Here is a 19,474-nt window from a genome sequence, read left to right on the forward strand (position 1 = left end):
GGACCCACATGCAGGCCAAGTTTCCCTCATGGTAACCTGCTCTAGGATCCAATTTCTCAGAGTACACTTTGCTTAAACCAGAGGTCCCCTATCCATATTTTTGCAGGTGGCATGGGGGAGGCGAGTCATTGGGGTGCTGGGTACGTGTGGATTGTCCCGGCTTTTGCATTAGGAGAGCCAGTGCTCACACACAGCTACGGCAGGGCTGTAAGTAATTCAGGCAGTAAAGCCATTTGAGCCTCCCGAATGAAAGATGCTCCAATAGACCTGAATCATGGCTGTTCTACACACATCAGGCTTTAAGTCAGCTCCTCTGAAGGGAGATTAGGTCTGCCTCCCCGTACTGTTTGACTTTCCCTGGGCAGTTTTTTTTTAAAAGGCAGGCATCACATTAGAGCCTCCCAATCTTCAGAAGCAGCACTGTCTTAGGATCTATTGTATTTCCTTGTCAGAATCGCCCCTCTTTCACACTTTATTTCTCTTAGAATCTCAGGATGAATGCCGCCCATTCCCTGTGATTTATCACCCCTGGGCCTCTCAAATTGTTCTGGAATGTTCTACATGGGGACTTCAATCTCTGATAAGACTGTACTCTCATCTCCCATAAACAGAGCCTTTGAAATAAAGAGTTGCCCCATCATCTCCTACTGTTCAGTTGGTTACCTCCCTCCCTCCCTCCCTCACTCTTTTTTATTTTATTTTATTTTTAACTTGGCAGCTATTTCTCTAGATTTAATCACTTTACTCTCCTTCTGATGGGGAAACCCACAAGACATATGTACAGTGTATTTCCTAGGCAGACTGAGATTGTTTTTATTTCTCTTTATGTGCATGGTAGTATCCTTTCTTCATTCGAAAGTTGATTCTACTAGGTTATGACCTTTTGGGGTCAGAGACCTCATCGTATTCATTCCGATGAGCACCTTTCCCCGAGGCCACAGTGCCGAGCCCCAGGGCCTCTCTTCACAGCACTGTCTGCAATGCACAACCACATGCAGTGGCCCTAACACACAGCAGGTGAGCATAACGCATGGAACTCTTCACCTCACTAATGAATACCGTGTCTTGATAGTCACTGTCTCCATGGAAGAAGGGGCAAGTTGTGGTCAGGCGAGGTTCACTGGGGCTGTCTGGAGTACTAGAATGGTCCTGAATATTTGCTTTACAACCACCTATTAAACTGTATTTGGATGCTGTATGCCCTGTTCTGTACCTATATTTCACTATTTAAAACTAAAAGAGTCCAGGGGCACCTGGGTGGCTCAGTCGGTTACGTGTCCGACTTCGGCTCAGGTCATGGTCTCACAATTTGTGAGTTCGAGCCCCGCATCGGGCTCTGTGCTGACAGCTCAGAGCCTGGAGCCTGCTTCGGATTCTGTGTCTCCCTCTCTCTCTGCCCCTCCCCTGCTTGCATTCTGTCTGTCTCTCTCTTTCTCAAAAATAAATAAAAATTAAAAATAAAATAAAATAAAATAAAATAAAATAAAATAAAAGAGTCCACCTTGAGGGTATTATGCTATGTGAAATACGCCCAACACAAAAGGGTAAATACTACATGATTCCACTTATATTAGATATTTAACATAGTCAAATTCATAGAGACAGAAATAATGGTGATTTCCAGGGGGTGCAGGGAGGTGGGGAGTAGGGAGTTAGTATAGACTTGCAGTTTGGGAAGATGAAAAAGTTCTGGCAATGGGTGGTGATGGTTGCATAACAATGTGAATGAAAATGCCACTGAACTGGACACTTACAAATGGTTAATATGGTAAATTTCACGTCATGTTTATTTTACCATATTTTTTTAAAAAGGGGGAGTCCACTTTCTCCACCCCTCCCTTGTAGAATATGTCTCCAAGTTCCACTCTAAGCCCGGATGTCCTGAGAAACAGCACCTCCCAAGGTGGGACTTATAGTCTTGAGCCCTTGGGAGTTCCCCTGCTTCTTCCTTTTCCCTGATGAAATAAAGGCGGTGGTGGCCGTGCCTCGAGAGCTTGCCGCTAGAGGACAACTGTCAGACATTATTAATGTGTACTCAGGAGATGGTTTAAGAATTACTGAAATGAGGTTTAGGCGGTATTTTTTCTTTCAGTGATAAAATGTGCAAGTATGGATAAGTCAGTGTATCTTAAGGCAGGGAGAGAGATGTTTTAGCAGTGGGAATGGGCTTAATATCTCAGATGAAGGAGTTGGCTGTGGAGAAGAACAAAAGAACATGAATTCTGCCCAGCCAGATTAGGCTGGGCATGGCATGATTACCCTCTTGGCTATACTGGGTCAGCCCTTATCAAAGTAATCCTTTGCCTTCTGGCATGCCAATGAGAAAATCACCTTCCCTCAACAGCAGCAATAAAATGAGAAGAAAGGTCTCACTATCACTCATACTGAGTCAGTGAAAGTGAAGGCAAAAGAAGAAAGTTGATACGTCCCTCCAGTCAGGAGAGCCTTCCCTAAACTCCTGCTGGATATCTGAAAATGCCTCCGTGAAAGAGACGGTGATTCTCAGGCATCCTCTTTTAGATCAAGCTCTCAGTTGGCTAGGAAAACAATAAATATAGACTGTTGAGGGGCAAACAAGTCAGTACATGGAGGTTCACTGCCATCTTTTCTTGAAATCTCATTCACCTTAAATCACAAGCCAATTAAGAAGGCTATCATATAGCAAACATTCTTTTAGGAAAACTCAATTCCTTCTCCTAGGGCACTCCTGAGGTGAAATAGTATCAAATGACAATGAGGAAATGTCTATAGGACATTTCCAGCATGTGACAAATATGGGAGGCTCTCAGACAAGGGATCCACAGAGATAACCACTGCCCACTGGTTGAGCCCCTACCCCTACTTTGTTTTGGAGGCTGACCAGCTGGGAGAGGGCCTTTCTCAGTACCAGAAACTACCATTTGGGTTGAAAGGAAGACGTTTGGAGAATTCACCTGTTTGGGTATAAAAGTTCGAAAAATCCAATGGGATTTGTGGCTGACAAAAGGTCAACTATTCATGAAGGCCAAGGAGTCAAGACTATAAGGACTTGGTATTTCAGGAGACAGAGTCTAGTAAGGTAGAAAAGACCTGAGCTTTAGAGTTATACATTACCATCCTTGTTTCTCTCCTGGTATGGGTGTTTTTTCCTTGGTTATTCCGAAGCCATTTCATGTTGACATTGTGTAGTGTTTAGCTTAGGTGGCCCAGAGACCTTGATTTGAATACTGGATGTACTACTCCCCTGAAGCATGAACTTAGATAAATTCTGAACCTCGCTGCGCTTCATCTGTAAGAAGAGGTTGACGATGGGCTACATTCACAGGATTGTTAGGAAGACCAAGTGAGAAGTACGTGTCCAAGTGCATGGACCATAGGACAGTTTCCATCAAAAAGGAATTATCCCTCTCATGTGAATAAAAGTGACATCGTTATTGCTTAGCAATTCGAACCACAAAGAGCCCAGGATGCTTGTTTGGAGGCCAGCAGAGCAGGGGAAAACTGCGCACTGAAAGCAGCCAGTCTTTGGGAAAGATGAGCTTGAACTAGTTTTAAAGAGGAAATAGGAAAAAAGGCTTGGAAACAGGACAGATATGCCTAAACAGCTCCTACAACTTAGTCCCCTGGCATCTATTCAGCAACTTATCTTTTTATTTAAAAAATATTTTCCTAAATCAAGGTATGATTGACTTATACTAGTTTCAGGTGTACAACAGAATGATTTGATATTTGTATATGTTGTAAGACAACTACCACAATAAGTCTAGTTAACATCTGGCACCATACAAAGTTAAACATTTTTTTTTTATCGTGATGAAGACTTTAGGATTTACTCTTTTGGCAACTATCATGTATATACGACAATATTGCTGGCTGTAATCATTGTGCTTAACATTATTACATCCCCAGGCCTTGCTTACTTAATAGTTGGAAGTTTGTATCACTTGACCTTCTTCCTCCATTTCACCTACCTCCAACCCCCCTCCTTCTAGCAACCCCGATATTGTATTAGTTTCAGGTGTACAATATAGTGATTCGATATTTATATACATTACAACATTCTCACCATAGTAACTCGAGCTATCATCTCTCATCATAATATTACTGCTTATAGTCCTTAGGCTGTAACTTTTACTCCCAAGTCTTAATTTATTTTATAACTTGAAGACTATATGCCTTATTAATCTCCTTCACCTATTTTGTCTTTCCCCCCCACCTCCTCCCCTCTGGTGATTCAGAGTTTGTTCTCTGTATGGGTCAATTTTTGCTTTGTTTGGTTGTTTTTTAGATTCCAGATATAAGTGAAATCATCATCTGTCTTTCTCTGTATAACTTATTTCACTTGGAATAATATCCTTTAATTCCACCCATGTTGTCACAAATGGCAAGATTTCATTCTTTTTTATGGCTGAATAGTATTCCATTATCTATCTATCCTCTATCTAATCTACCTCACATCATCATTATCTATTCATCCACAATGGACACTTAGGTTGTTTTCATATCTTAGCCATTGTAAATAATGCTGCAAGGACATAGGAGGGCATATGTCTTCAAATTAGCATTTTTGTTTTCTTTTTTTTTTTTAATGTTTATTTATTTTTGAGAGAGAGAGATAAAGAGCATGAGCAGGGGAGGGGCAGAGAGAGGGAGACACAGAATCCGAAGCAGGCTCCAGGCTCTGAGCTGTCAGCACAGAGCCCAATGCGGGGCTCGAACCCATGAACTGTGAGATCATGACTTGAGCAGAAGTCAGATGCTTAACTGACTGAGCCACCCAGGCACCCCTAATTTTTTTGTAATGTTTATTTATTATTGAGAGACAGAGAGAGACAGAGCGTGAGCAGGGGAGGGGCAGAGAGAGAGCTGTCAGCACAGAGCCCGATGCGGGGCTCGAACTCATGGACTGAGATCATGACCTGAGCCAAAGTTGTACACTTAACCGACTGAGCCACCCAGGTGCCCCTAGTGTTTTATTTATTTATTTATTTATTTATTTATATAAATATTATTTATTTATTTATTTATTTATTTATTTATTTATTTATTTATATAAATATCCAGTAATGGGATTGCTAGATCATATGGTAGTTCTACTTTTACTTTCTCAAGGAGGCAGGCTCCATAATGTTTCCATAGTGGCTGCATCAACTTACATTCCTACCAACAGGACACAAGGGGCCCCCTTTCTCATAGCTTGCCAACACTTGCTATTTCCTGTCTTTTTGATAACAGCCATTCTCACAGGTGTGGGGTGGTATCTTATTGTGGTTTTGATTTGCATTTCTCTGATGACTAGTGATGTTGAACATTTTTCATGTGCTTGCTGGCCATCTGTATGTCTTCTTTAGAAGAAATATTTATTCACATCTGCTGCCCATTTTTAAATTGGATTGTTTTATTTGCTGTTGGGCTATGTGAGTTATTTGTATGTTTTGGATATTAACCCCTTATCCGATATATGATTTGCTCATAGTTTCTCTCATCCAATAGGCTGCCTTTTCATTTTGTTGATGGTTTCCTTTGCCGTGCAGAAGATTTTTATTCTGATAGTCCCATTTGCTTACTTTTATGCTTTTGTTGGCTTGGCTTTTAGAGTCAGATCCAAAAAAATCATCACCAAGACCAATGTCAAGGAGCTTAGCACCTACGTTTTCTTCTAGGAGTTTAATGGTTTCAGGTATTACATTCAGGTCTTCAGTTCATTTTGAGTTAACTTTTGTATCTTGTGTAACATAGTAGCCTACTTTCATTCTTTGGCATGTGGTTGCCGAGTTAATAAATATAAACACCATTTATTGAAGAGACTCTTCTTTTCCCATTGTATATTCTTGCCTCTTTTGTTGTAAATTAATTGACCATATACATGTGGGCTTATTTCTGGGATCCCTATTCTGTTTCATTGATCTGTATGTCTGTTTTTATGCCAATACCATACTGTTTTGATTACTATCACTTTGTAATGTAGTTTGAAATCACAGAGTGTGATGCCTCTAGCTTTTTCTTTCTCAAGACTGCTTTGGCTATTCAAGGTCTTTTGTAGTCTCATACAAATTTTAGAATTATTTGTTCTATTTTTGTAAAGAAATGCCATTGGAATTTTGATAGGAATTGCACTGAATCTATAGGTTGCTTTGGGTAGTATGGACATTTTAACAATAATAATTCTTCTAATCCATGAGCATGGACTATCTTTCCATTTATTTGTGTCTTCAATTTCTTTCATCAATGTCTTAGAGTATAGGTCTTTTCCCTCCTTGGTTACATTTATTCCTAGATATTTTCATCTTTTTAATGTAATTATAAATGTGATTGTTCTCTTAATTTCTCTTTCTGAGAGTTTGTTGTTAGTGTATAGAAATGCAAGGGGCAGGTGGGTGGCTCAATTGGTTAGGCATCCGACTTTGGCTCAGGTCACGATCTCACAGCTTATGGGTTTGAGCTCTAGGTTCAGCTCTGTGCTGACAGCTCAGAGCCTGGAGTCTGTTTCAGATTCTGTGTCTCCCTCTGTCTTTGCAACCCCCCTCACTTGTTCATTTTCTCTCTCAAAATAAATAAGCATTTAAAAAAAAGAAGTGCTAAAGATTTTTGTATTTTGATTTTGTACCCTGAAAATTGTATTCATTTATTCTAATGTGTTTTTTGGTGGAATCTTTAGGGTTTTCTATACATGAAATCATGTTATCCACAAACAGTGAGAATTTTACTCTTTCCTTTCCAATTCGGATGCCTTTTATTTTTATTTCTTTGTCTTGTTAACTGCTGTGGCTTAAACTGTTAATATTTTGTTGAATAAACGTGGCAAGAGTGGGTGGGCATCTTTGTCTTGTTCCTGATCTTAGAAGAAAATTTTTCAGTTTTTCACCATGGAGTGGGCTTTTCACCATTATGTTAGCTGTGGGCTTGTCATATCCGGACTTTATTATGTTGTGGTATGTTCCCTCTATACCCACTTTGTTGAGAGTTTTTATCATAAAAGGACACTGAATATTGTCAAATGCTTTTTCTGTATGTTTTGAGATGCTTACATGATTTTTATCCTTCATTTTGTTAATGGGGGGGGGGTGCCACACTGATTGATTTGTAGATACAGAGCTATCTTTGCATCCTTGGAATAAATCTCACTTGAGTATGATGTATTTATCCTTCTACTATATTGCTGACTTTGATTTGTTAATATTTTTTGAGGATTTTTGCATCTAAGTCCATCAGGGATAGTAACTTTTCTTTTCCATCCTTGTTTCTGCGCAGTGTAGCATGGGGGTTAGGATCACAGGCTTTGGAGTAAGAATCCCTAGGTTTGAATCCCAATTCTGGCACTTTCTAGTTGTGTGACTTCGGACAAGTTATTTAACCTCTCTGTGTCATAGTTCCTTTAATTGTAAAATGGAAATAAAAATAGTGCCTACCATGTAGAGTTTTTGTGAGAACTGAGTTAATATTAGTAATGCATTGATAAGTGTTTGGCACATAGTAAGAACTAAGTAAAAGTGAGCTGTCACTTGTATCATTATTGCCGATAATTTAATTCAAGACTTGATAATATTTTACCTGCAATATTTCACTTTTGCCTCCAGACTTTCCTTCTCTAGTGAATTCATGCTGTGAGCTGCTTTTCTAAAACACAATTCATTCTGTCCTCACCTAGTTGAAACCATTCAAGGATATCAACAGGGCACTGATCAACAGTGGTCTCTGTTGGGAAAGATCACTGAAAAGATGTGATCCGTGGATGACCCGTGAGTTGGACCTGGGCACTTGAAGTTCCTCACCCATCTCCCCCTCGGAATGTGGGTTCTGCTTGTCTTTCCTGCTCCCAGAGGCTACTCCAAGGACATAGCTTTGAGACAGTGATATGGTGCTGAGAACATTTGCTCAGTATATGCGACTAGTAAGGCCTCTTCATAAACCTTTCAGATTTGGCAGAGGGATGCAAGGATCCACTTGCCTTGCTGCCATCCAAGACGAGCCTTGGAGGTAAGTTCCTTTTACTTGTTAAAACTCCCAGCTACCATACTAGAGTGTCCTTCCTCTTCTGTGGTCACTCCCTGCCCTCTGTGTATGGGAGTGGTTTCAGATTAACCCAGGAAGCTCCCAAAGGGTTGTGAAGCAACAGTCTTCTAAAATAATGGAATGTCATACAATCATTAAAAAGTATTACTATAGCTTTAATTTCCTTACCTGGAAAGATCTCTGACAGACTGCAGAGTGAAGTAGAGTGGGTTACAAAGCAACGTGTCTTATAAGAGTCTGTTTATATGAAATAATTGCATATGTGTGCAGAAACGCTTGGTGGGATAAGTGAAGGGTGGGTGGGATTTCTGCAGGGTGGGAAAATTTGGAGTGATATTTATTTTCATCTTGATGGTTTTGTGTACCCTTTGTGTACACAGTTTATACTGTCTTTTTATTAATTTTTTTATGTTTATTTATTTTTGAGAGAGACAGAGAGAGAGAGAGAGCGTGTGTGACCAGGGGAGGATCAGAGAGAGAGGGAGACACAGAATATGAAGCAGGCTCCAGATTCTGAGCTGTCAGCACAGAGACTGACGTGGGGTCGAACCCACAAGGGTGGGATGATGACCTGAGCAGAAGTTGGACGCTTAACTGACTGAGCCACCCAGACGCCCCTATACGGTCTTTATAATCAGCAATGAAATAATAAACTTATTTTTATTTAAAAAATAAAGCCAACAAATTCAAGGCAGAGAATAGAAAGAGATGAAGGAAACAAAAAAAAAATGTTAGTAGGGTTTGAACTTAGGGGATGAGGTTCTGAGCAATTTTCCCAACTTTTTGTTACTGTGTAATTTTTCTTGAATGTGTATGAATTGCCTTTCTAATTGGGGGGAAAAAGTACCTATTTAGCCATGGATGACTGTAATATGATCAAAACCCAACTAATGTTTATATTATAATCAGAACTCAATGTTAGCCCATCACAAAAGGGAACAAACTGACATTCTGAGAAAGTCTGCATAAAGGCCTTGTTAATTCCTCTCATTCCTTTCAAAAAAGCCTTTACCGTAAGAAATAGGGCAAAAATAATTTTTTGGGGTAAGAAATAGGCACATAAAGACCTGGTATAAAGCATAACAAACCACTGCTCATTACTGAAAAATTATAATGTGCTGGTGCTTTTCCCCATGTACATATGCTTATGTATACATGTGTGTGTTTACGGATGTGTGTACGCATGCATTTATGTATGTGTGCATTCATACATTAGAGGTGGGGTAATTGACATTTAAAGCAGGTCTCCATGCTTTATTCTAAGCCCCTAAAAGCGGTTAATTATGCCCTTTTGTCACATCGCATTATATTTAAAACACTTCTAAGTAGCTTCAAATATTTTAACATTTTCATTTTAAACACAATGGATATGGGTAATAGCCTTGCAGTTGTAACTCGTATGTAATGAGATATCACTATAGCAGCGGAAGTGGAGTGTGTCATTGATAATATTTCACCTCCAACCACTTCTCTCTTTCTGCTAAATCTTGATGACATATTTAAGGTAAATCAGAATCACAATGATTTAAGTAACATTTGCCCTCTGAGAGGAGACTCAAAATTAATTTTAATTACAACTGATGGCTGCAAATAATGGCTTTGCTCCTCCTGTGGTGACATTCTTGCCAAGGACCGCTGCTGCATTGGTTTCAAGGTGCAAGATGCAGGAGGGACCAGTGACGGATGGGAAGGGCTCAGCGCCCTACCCCTGCGTGACCTATACGCCAGTCTGGTGTCCCTACTTGTGCCCACCACCTGGACGCTCAGGCCACGCCAGCTCTGAGCACCAAACAAATAAGGAACCTTCGAGTTTAGTGGTAGGTGACTCAATGTGCATCTTTGCTCCTGCTGTTGGTTTTATGTGTTACTTAGTCTTGCCCATGTCCTGTTTTCACCTAGACCCTCTATCAGACACGCTCAGTCTTTAATCTTCAGCATCCTGGTAGAACCCCCCCTGACTCTTCTTTTGCCCAATTCTTCTAGATTTTTCTCTCTGCTTTCCTAAACATGGGGTGTCAATTTGTTTCACCCTGATTCTCATCCATCTAAATGTTAATGTCAAAGGCTCTCCATGCCGGCCCATCTTATCCAACTAACCCCTTGTTCCCACCATCCTCCCTTCACCTGCCTTTATTCCTAAACTGGATCATGACAGGAGTGGATTCATCAGAAGCAACTGTGGGAGAGGCTCATCTGGCAGAAAGAAGCACATTACTGTGGAACGAAACCCCGGAAGAGTGGTCTTCAGCATGAGCATCAAGATTGGGTTACTTGTTGAAAGAATTGGGTGGAATAGATGGGGTCACACGTTTCACTCTTCTCTCAGATACCCCACTATGAGCCGGGAAAATGGGGCAAGAGGGCACGGGGAACACAGTGAGGATGAGAACCAAAGCTCAGAAGGGACCCCCTTCATGGAGTTGTTGCCCCTCCTGTCATGTCCTCAACTCATTGCCTCCTCACCCCCTGCCCACTCCATTCAAAGCGCCGTTTGCTAATTTCATGAGTAATTCTCATGTTGCTACATCAGTCTTCACTGCACTGGAGTCTTCAACAGGACGCTCCTGATACCCTCTCTTCTCTACGAGACAATGCTCCTTTCGACACGTTAGGCAGCCTTGCCTCAGCCTCACTATTTCCCATTATTGAAGCTCCTCCAGGCTGGGTCCTAGGCTCTCCATGTCCTCCCTGCTTGTTCCACAGATAATCTTATCATGCCAGTGGTTTCAGCCACCATTCTATGCTCCAAGATTCACTAGTTTATATTTGGGCCCAGACCCGTCTCCTTTGGGTTCCAGAGCACTCCATACAACTGGCTACTGGACATCTCATTTGAATGCTTTGCAGGCATCTCAGTGTATCCCCAGATCCCCAGATTCAATTCATACACTTTCCTTGCTACTGGCAACATCATGCCTATCCCTGAGCTCCCTGCCAAATGTGCTTCCCTTTCAGTATAACCCACTGGAGTAAATGGCCCATCTTTCCACTTGTCCATCTGTCTGTCTGTCCATCCATCCATCCATCTGTCCATCCAACCATCCATCCATCCTCCTGTGAGTCAGAAACAGAAACATCTCTGACTCCTCTGTCTCCCTCACCCCACATCCTGTCCATTCCATTTGATCAATTACTTCTCTGGAGTCCCTCGATTTCTCTTCTTTCTAGTCCACATTATCATTGCTTCTCACTTGGGCTACTGAGAAAATCTCTTAACTAGGGTCCCCTTCAAATTCATTTTTTACTTTGCAGTCAGATTAAATTTCTCAAATGCAAATTTGATGAACAATCCTCACCCCTCTCCTCAAAACACCCTTTGATGAGGTTTCCCTTTGCTTTTATAACAAACACTAAAATCCTGAATCTTCCCTAGAAGGCCCTGCAGGTCTGGCTTCCATCTCCCTCTACCCCTCACCGGTCTGCCCCCCACTCTCATCCTGCCCACCTCCGGCCACCTGCCGGGCCTCCTGCCGGCCACCTTCAGGGCCTCAGACTCAAGGGGTCCCCTCGTGTGGAGGATCTGTTCATGTGATGCACCCCCTGTCTGCAACATCCCCTTGCTCTAACCCTTCATTCAGTGGTTTTCCATTTCACATCCTCCGGGAAGCACTTCCCCACTGCCTCAACAAGTCAATCCTCACACGACAGAGTCTCATGGTACCTTGTCCCTCTCCTTCGTGGCCCTTAACTTTATTTCGGTAATTTGTATAATCGTTTAATTCCTTTGTATAATCACTGAAGTCTCTCCTCCCCTGCCTTCCCTGGAAAATGCCAGTTCTTCACATTTCTACCTTTCCCCTGGCTCCCCCTCCCCCTGCTCCAGTGACACTGGCCTCCTTGCCATTCCCAGCACCGCACCGCACCACACTGAGGCAGGCCTGCCCCTTCAGGGCCTCTGCCTGCACCTGGCTCCCCTCCTTACCTGTCTCAGGCCCTGGCTTCCATCTTATCCTCTCAGAGAGGTCTTTCTTGACCACAAGGTAAAAACTACAACCTCTGCCCTAACGCGTCTCCTTCCCCTGCTCTACTTCCTCTGTTACACACGTCGCTTTCTATTATTCATATTATACAGTTTACTTAGTGACTTTTTCTGTTGCCCCCATAAGAATGTCAGGTGCTGTACAAGCAAGGAATTTTGTTCTGTTCCCTGCTCTGTCTCTGACAACTAGGATAGTGCCTGGCATGTAATAAGCACTCAATAATATCTGTTGAAAGAGTTCCTTTAGCTTGGCACAGAGCCTGGCCCATGGCAGACCAATATGTCTTTGTTGAAAGGACCACAGAAAGGGAGGAGGGAGCCTCGGAAGGGCCTGCAGATTCTGGCTCCTTATCTTCAACTGCCAGTCCCCAGAAAAGAGGACCCCAGGCTCCAAGGGGCCCCCTTAGCCTGGAGATTTGGTGTGTATCTTAAGCTCAGAGTTAATTATAAGTAGGAACCGTGGAGAAAATTGCCACGGCTGTTTTTGTGGTATGGTGAAAGGGGTATTTGTTTATATTTGAAAAGGACTAGCCCAGCAAATTTACAGTGTAAATAAGGAAAAAGTTTAACTTAAGAGCAAAAGCCAATCAACAGTTTTTAAGCACCATTAAAACCATTTTATATGCAAACGATGTTACAAAACAATGAATGTGATCATTAAGAACACTTCTTATGTTCTCTGAAAAGCACTAACGAGAATTTCTAAGATACATTGACGGAACCCTCAGTTCCTCATCATAGTCAGTGGTCATTCCCAGGGCCTGGGTGCTAGGAAGCAGACTTCTTTATCCGTAAAACCAACTTTTCAACAATTGTATCATTTCTTAGGGTGCAGGGTGGGTGGTAATACTCTTCCCCAAGCCTATAAAGAAACTACTGATATGAGTGCCTATGTAAGCAGGATTTGGGTAAGTACTTATTTTATAGGAGACTATAAATTTTTATTTCAATAATGTTGGGAGGCAGGTTAGGCCATGCTTATCCTTTGTTCTGTTTCCCTTCCCACCCCATATTCCAATGTGCTGGCCAGTGCCCTCCAGCGAGCGGTCCCCTAGACCAGGCAGGATGCGGACAGCCATGTCAGCTACTGCCTTCCTCACACTTGGCCTGTTATTAAATGTCCTCTGACATCCTGTTCCCCTCAGAGCTCATTCAGAGCTACGTGACAACTAACGATAATAGACTGACAATGGATACATCCATTAGACCCTGTCCCCACTAACCTTCTTAGACAACAGACATGAAAGCATCAAAAAAGAGCTTCTCAGAAGACCCTCAACAGTGGCAGTTCTGGAATTTCTCTACAGGGTCTGCAGGGGTCAGCCTGGGGGCTGGAGGAACAGCTTGAAACTCCCTTTGGACGGCAGGTACCCAGCTTTTACTTAGTTGGTATATTTATTTGGGGTGGCCTGGGGAGACAGGGGAGAGGGGCTAAAGCCTCCTGAAGCTGCCTCTTGTCACCCACACTGGCCCCTTGCAGACCATGACGCTAATGGAGAAAACTTCAAAACGGTAGGAAGCCAGTGGGGACCAACCATCTAACCATGCACCTGACAGTGGTTATAAGAGATGCTCCTGGATTGGAATCCTGCCTCCACACGTTATTAACCTAACCTTTCACTCAACTGCCTCATCTGTAAAACGGATACAGTCACATTACCCGTTTCATGGTATCGTCACAGGAAGTGAGTTCACATGAGTTAACACGTGGGAAGTGCTTAGAGCCGTGTCGAGCGTGTAGGAAGTGCTCAACAAGTGTTCGCGTTTATTCTTTTTTTCATTGATCATTCAAAACTCTTCCTCGAATGCCCACCAAGTGCAGGTATTAAGCTCTGCCTCAGGAAGGAGCAGGTTCAAAGTTATACCGGACAGCGGCCAGCTGAGCACCCCTATACTCACACTCACTGACACAGCCTTCTGGATGCACAGCAGGAGGCCCACATCTGGGATATTGTGGGGACGGCAGGACATAGGCTCACTGACACCCCCTTCCACCTGGCATGGAGGGAGGCCCAGAGCATGCTATGAACTCCCTATTTGATCTTGTGACTCCTCCTTGGAGCTTGTTGTAGAGCTGAAGGAATTCCTGGAGAGAACCCCGAGAGCCATTATGAGAAATCTGCATTCTTTGAACAGTACAAAGCTTTAGCGGCTCCCCGAGAATATGAAGGAACTTGGAAGGATCTATATTGGTCAAGCGATTCTTTCCATGGCAAGAAATAATGTTTTTCTTCCCTGAGCCTTGACATCACCACACCCACGGCTCTGGCACATTGCCGTGTCACTGCAGGGTACTGGTGTCACAGGGCTCTTGTTATCTTCCTGGTCTACCCTGTCCTGCAGGCGGGGACATCATCCCTGTCACCTGGGAATCCTCACCGTGGGTCCGGTGTCTGGTGCTCCCTAAGTGTTGACTGAATCCCCTGAAGGGCAATGAAGCCTTGGGTCTATCGGAAACATCTTCTCCCTAAAAAGGACTCTGACAGGACCACTGGAAGCACGGAGTAAATAAACAGACAGAACGCTCAAAGCTAGCACGTGTCACCCGCAAAACCGGTGGTTGCGACTTATGAGTGGCCAGAGGGAGAACAGAGCCAGCTCACGCGCAGTCAGGATGCTTCGTTCCTATTATGTGTAAACCCCACCCCCTCCTTTTTCACAATAAAACACACACACCGTTGCTCTGCACTGTCCGATATGGGGGCCGCCAGTCTCGTGTACCATTTAAATTCAAGATGATTAAAGTTAAATACAACTTAAATCTCAGTTCCTCAGTGGCCCCCGCCACATTTCAAGTGCTCATGTGGCGTGTGGCTACTGGTTCATAGAGCGTAGACACAGAAGACTTCTACAGTCACAGAAACTTCTACTGGGCGGTCTCTCCTGTCCTTCCAAGAAACGTTAACTTAGACGCATACAATGTCGCTGTACTTTCAATCAATAAAGCTAATGCATTGTTCCCTGGACTGTGCAAACGTTTCCAGTTGGTTCTTCGGTAGCAGCAAGGCACGTGCTACACGCTCTCCAGTTCTATTTTCACAGCGTTTGTTTGTTTGAATTTACGTTATCTTCAGAAATAGCGTTAATTCTGTTAGTACTTGTCAGTACGTTGAGGCGGTCCTGTGTGACCTGAAGCAGTTTAATGCGGGGGATGGATGGCTCCAGCCCTGGGAGAAGGAGACTCATCAACCCACCACGCGTCTCAGCATCGTTACGGCACATTAATGAGGCTGGGCTCCATTTAAACACCGTCCGAGGCATTATGGATTGGCAACATTCAGCTTCACAGGAACTGGGAATTTCTGAGATAGAATCCTCACTCTTTTGCTAATGAGTGTTGCGATATGGGGACTATCATTTAACTCGTGAGTTTCGGTTTCCTGTCCTTAAAACGGGGCTATTACTGACCTGCCTAACCCGAGTGTCTAGAGGATTAATGAGTTAATGCTTGCTGAGAACTCTGAGCCCCGTGCATTAAGGCTTGTTGCACATCGTTATTTCCATTCATCCTCATGTAGCAGCTGGGAAACATTAGACTATTATGCTTACTCCAAAAATGCATTTTCTTCCTCAGCATTTTCACATTACCTACATCACCCAAACCTTAAATCTGAAAGTAAAACCAGCCCCACAGCAAGACACATTGACGGAGTGGGGGTATTTAGGTAGTTTTCCCTTTCTTGAATACAAGCATTACACCGGCTTTTCCAGAAGGATGAAGGCGGTAATTGCACTGTAAATTCTCACTGCGTGAGGCTGGTGGTCAATCTTAGCAGATGCGAAAAGAAAGTTATACCACAGCACAATCACGCTGCCAGCACTTACATGCAATGATATTCCCATATCTGTTCTTCATTCTGTTCTCATCTTTCTTAGCGGAGTCCCATGGTGCAGACTGCCCTTCAAAGAAGCTCTGGAAGAAAGAGAAAAGTGACACGGAGAATTACAATTTGGTGCAGCAAACACAGGATCTTAATGATGGAGGATGTTCTTAAAAAATGTACAGCAAGCGTCAAGAAGGGACAAGGATGTTCACAGGAAAGAGAGAATGGATTAAATACGTTAACTTTTTGTTTTCCTTTACTTGCTACATTACATACATGGATGGGGGCTGAAGTGTGAATTCACAGTTTATCGCACAAGCCATTAAAATGGTCGAGTTCACCCTATCCGACTTTAATCAATTTAATACAGAAAAAGAATGAACATGTCCCTCAATGTCTTAATTATATTACCATTTCTCATTATTCTCTTCAGAGATGCAAAGATGTCGTTTTTCTTCCCAATCGCTAACTGAAAGAAGGTGATTTTTGGTTAAAACTGTAAAGGTACGTAAGCTATGACTTCATGCCTTCAAGGCTAAAATCCTGTTATAAATCCTGCCAGAGTTTTCTCTTCCTTTTTAATGGACCTTAGATGTCCATTTATTTAAGGATTTGGCATTATTATGCCCAGGGTCTTTAATCTTCATGTTATTAGTCAGATATATATATTTTCCTGTTCAAATGATAATGAATATATCCTTTGGTATCAGTTGACAAAGTGAAAAAAAGTCCGAGACTTGTATTTCCACTTCAGTTCACCTTCCCTTTTATCCTTGTGTAGCCAAGTGTATAGAGAGGGAAGGGGAAGAAGGACAGAAGTAAGAAGCGGTTAGTCAAACTGATTTCTTCCCTTTGCCACCGCTACTCTTCCACTTCCTTCTTGGTACCGACTGGGAAAGAAGAGGAGAGGAGGAGGGAGAAGATAGAAAGGTAGAGCCGATGGATGAGAGCACCATTCCGAGATGCTTCAGGGCCAGAGGATGTGGTTTCAGGAACTCACACCCTCAAACATGCCCAGGGTGGCTTTTCAAGTTCTCTCTTTAGAACTGAAACTCCTCATCTGTCCTCCTTACAGTGTTTGGCCATCTTGTCCATTTCCGACCATTACCAATATTTAGTGATCAGTCTGTGGTTCAATGGGACCTACTTAGTATCACTTTCTATGGGTCCAGTTCTGGCTCATTAGTAAAACTGCATTAGTATTGCTGCAGGGGGTAAGACCCACCTACTCAGAGGCCCCATGAGGGAGCCTCACCTCCTGGCGTGTTGCACAGACCTGACCACGAAGTGGATGGTGTGCAGCTCATCCTACTGTATCTGCCGCCAGACTATAAACTCCCTGAGGGCAGGGACTGCGTGGTTTCATTGCTGTCTGTGCACAACCTCTGCCTCATGGCAGGAATCCAATAATTGGCTATTAAGTGAATGAGCGATCACAGTGTTTGGTGATGGATGAAGCTTTACTTGTGTAGCTTCAGTGTGCGAGGGGCTCAAATACCTGGGAAACCTGCCTATGTACCGTGTGTGAAGTCCACGCCTTTTCTTGATGTGTATTGATCCTGCTGTTAACCAAATAGCTCATTGGCCACCGGAGACTGGCTGGAAAAGAGCCCTATCCCAGCACTGAACCACTGGTATTAGTCCCTCCATACAACAAAGAAGCAGGGACACTCCATTTTGTAACACGCAACAGTGAAAAAATAACACTGCGAACATAAGCATTACAGTTTTAAATTGCCTGTCTTAATTTAAGGTACCTTAGTCACGATCATCCTTGACACCTTATTACCATAATAGTTCTTACATTCTATTTATCATTTGGAAACAACATGGCGGCAGACGAGGATCAGACGTACTATTACCTATAGTTCTATTAACAGAGTCACAGCATACATTGTTAATTGAAGGGTGAATACCACATGATGTAGGACAAATTACAAGGAAAAACATTTTCAGGTTATTAATAAATTAAGTCAATAGAAATACTAGCAATGAAAATCACTAGTTAATTCCAGCAGGAACAAGGCTATCATATGATAAAGGATTTATTCAGACATGTAACTTCTATTCTGCTATGAAATACACATTTAAAAATAGCTTCAGGGCTTTTAGAGTCAGACTCTGTTTCTGAATAGTGTCTTTGTTACCCTATGAATGACAATTATTTTACAGTTGAGTAATAACTATTATCTGACTGCCCTCATAACAGTTTAATTCTACTTTGAGTTTGTCATGATGTAATTGCCAATTTCAATCCCCTTTGCCTTTTCCGCCCATCTAAAAGTTTTCAGGTTTTGTTTTTTTGTAGGAAGATGAAGAAGGGAAAAGTCTTCCAGGAGAGTCCATGGCCTCTGGTGAACACTATCCTAGGGCATGTGTGCATGTATGTGTGTGTGTGCGTGCGTGTGTGTGTGCGTGTGTGTGTTGGGCACACCCGCCTGCACACACACACACACACACACACACACACACACACAGAGAAAGAGAGAGAGAGAGGCAGAAAGAGAGAGAGAGAGAGAGAGAGAGGAGTATCAGCAGTGTACGAGGGGGACAGGTACTTGTACAACTAGTAAAAATAATGCTCCTAGGTCACCTGAGGCAAAGCCACATGAATCCCTTCCCTTTCTAACAAGAAGATGTTCTCCTGTGGGGAAGGCGGGCACATCACAGCTATTTCTTTAGCATTTGTGACAATCACAGGCCTTCCGATAGCCCTTGCTTTTAAAAACAGTTATTTTAACCTCATGTTTTCAGGTAACTGGTGGCCAGGAAGCAGACAGAAACAAACAATGAAACGATAACCGATCCCCTTACATTTGACCATGACATGTAGCTCACGGCATGTTTTCCTAAGGTGGGGCCCAAGTCCAAGCCCACTTGGGGCCCACTTCCAAGCACTTACTATTGTGTACTTATTAAGTGCTTGCAGAATGAACGAGCCCACTCTCCACTAAAGCTCAGGAGAGCGGTCAGGCACGGAGGGATGCTTCCCTGCTCTCAAATTGAGGGACATGAGATGTAGAAAGAACACAACCAGCTCATAACACACAGGCCTGGGTCAGTCCTCAATGGTTTTTTGACTCTTAATCCACGGATTTTTCTGTTCCACACCTCCCCTGACAAGGAGTTGAAACCCTCTTTCAATATATGTGGCCAATGATTGCTTTCTACATCTTGATCACATCTCCTTGTCTCTAAATGAAGGTTTACAACAAGAGGATATAAGAGATGTCAAGTAAACTTCATTCACTCTTACAAAAACGGAAATTTTCTGATCTTGTAGGATAATGTGATCATGGCACGGAAGCAGCAGCAGGCGAGCAGAAATGGGAGGGCATTCTTGCAATAAGCCTCTTCACCTTCCTATCCAGGAATTATGTGAATTACTTTTAAGCAGACAAGTGTATTATTTTCTTGAAGGTGAAACAAAACACAACAAAAAGTGCTGCTCCCTGAAAAAGATGAGGTGACTAGTGTTATCCATTGTGTCCTGACTCCTTATGGACATTGTGACCAGTCTTGTGTTTTCTGGAAGAGTTCTGATTCCATTTATGTAGCCAATCTCCCCATGAATACATCCGCAATTATTAGAACCACAGGTCCTTGTCTTTGGCTTAGAAAGTAAGAAATATACCTATGGGGAGTACAGAGAGAGGAAAAAAGGGCTTTCTGGATTGAC

At 42.8% G+C, this 19,474-nt stretch overlaps 1 protein-coding gene across 2 annotated transcripts in view; it reads right to left on the reverse strand.

The window, feature by feature from the left end:
• The window catches only part of PTPRM (protein tyrosine phosphatase receptor type M), a 789,396-nt gene that overhangs the window by 85,029 nt on the left and 684,893 nt on the right, over nucleotides 1-19,474 (reverse strand). For both annotated transcript variants that reach the window (XM_042910577.1, XM_042910576.1), the window contains one exon: nucleotides 15,797-15,884. In XM_042910577.1, the coding sequence (XP_042766511.1) occupies nucleotides 15,797-15,884 (88 nt within the window). The remainder of the gene's footprint in view (nucleotides 1-15,796; nucleotides 15,885-19,474) is intronic.

Source organism: Panthera leo, chromosome D3, assembly GCF_018350215.1.
Source record: "Panthera leo isolate Ple1 chromosome D3, P.leo_Ple1_pat1.1, whole genome shotgun sequence".
NCBI lineage: Eukaryota > Metazoa > Chordata > Mammalia > Carnivora > Felidae > Panthera > Panthera leo.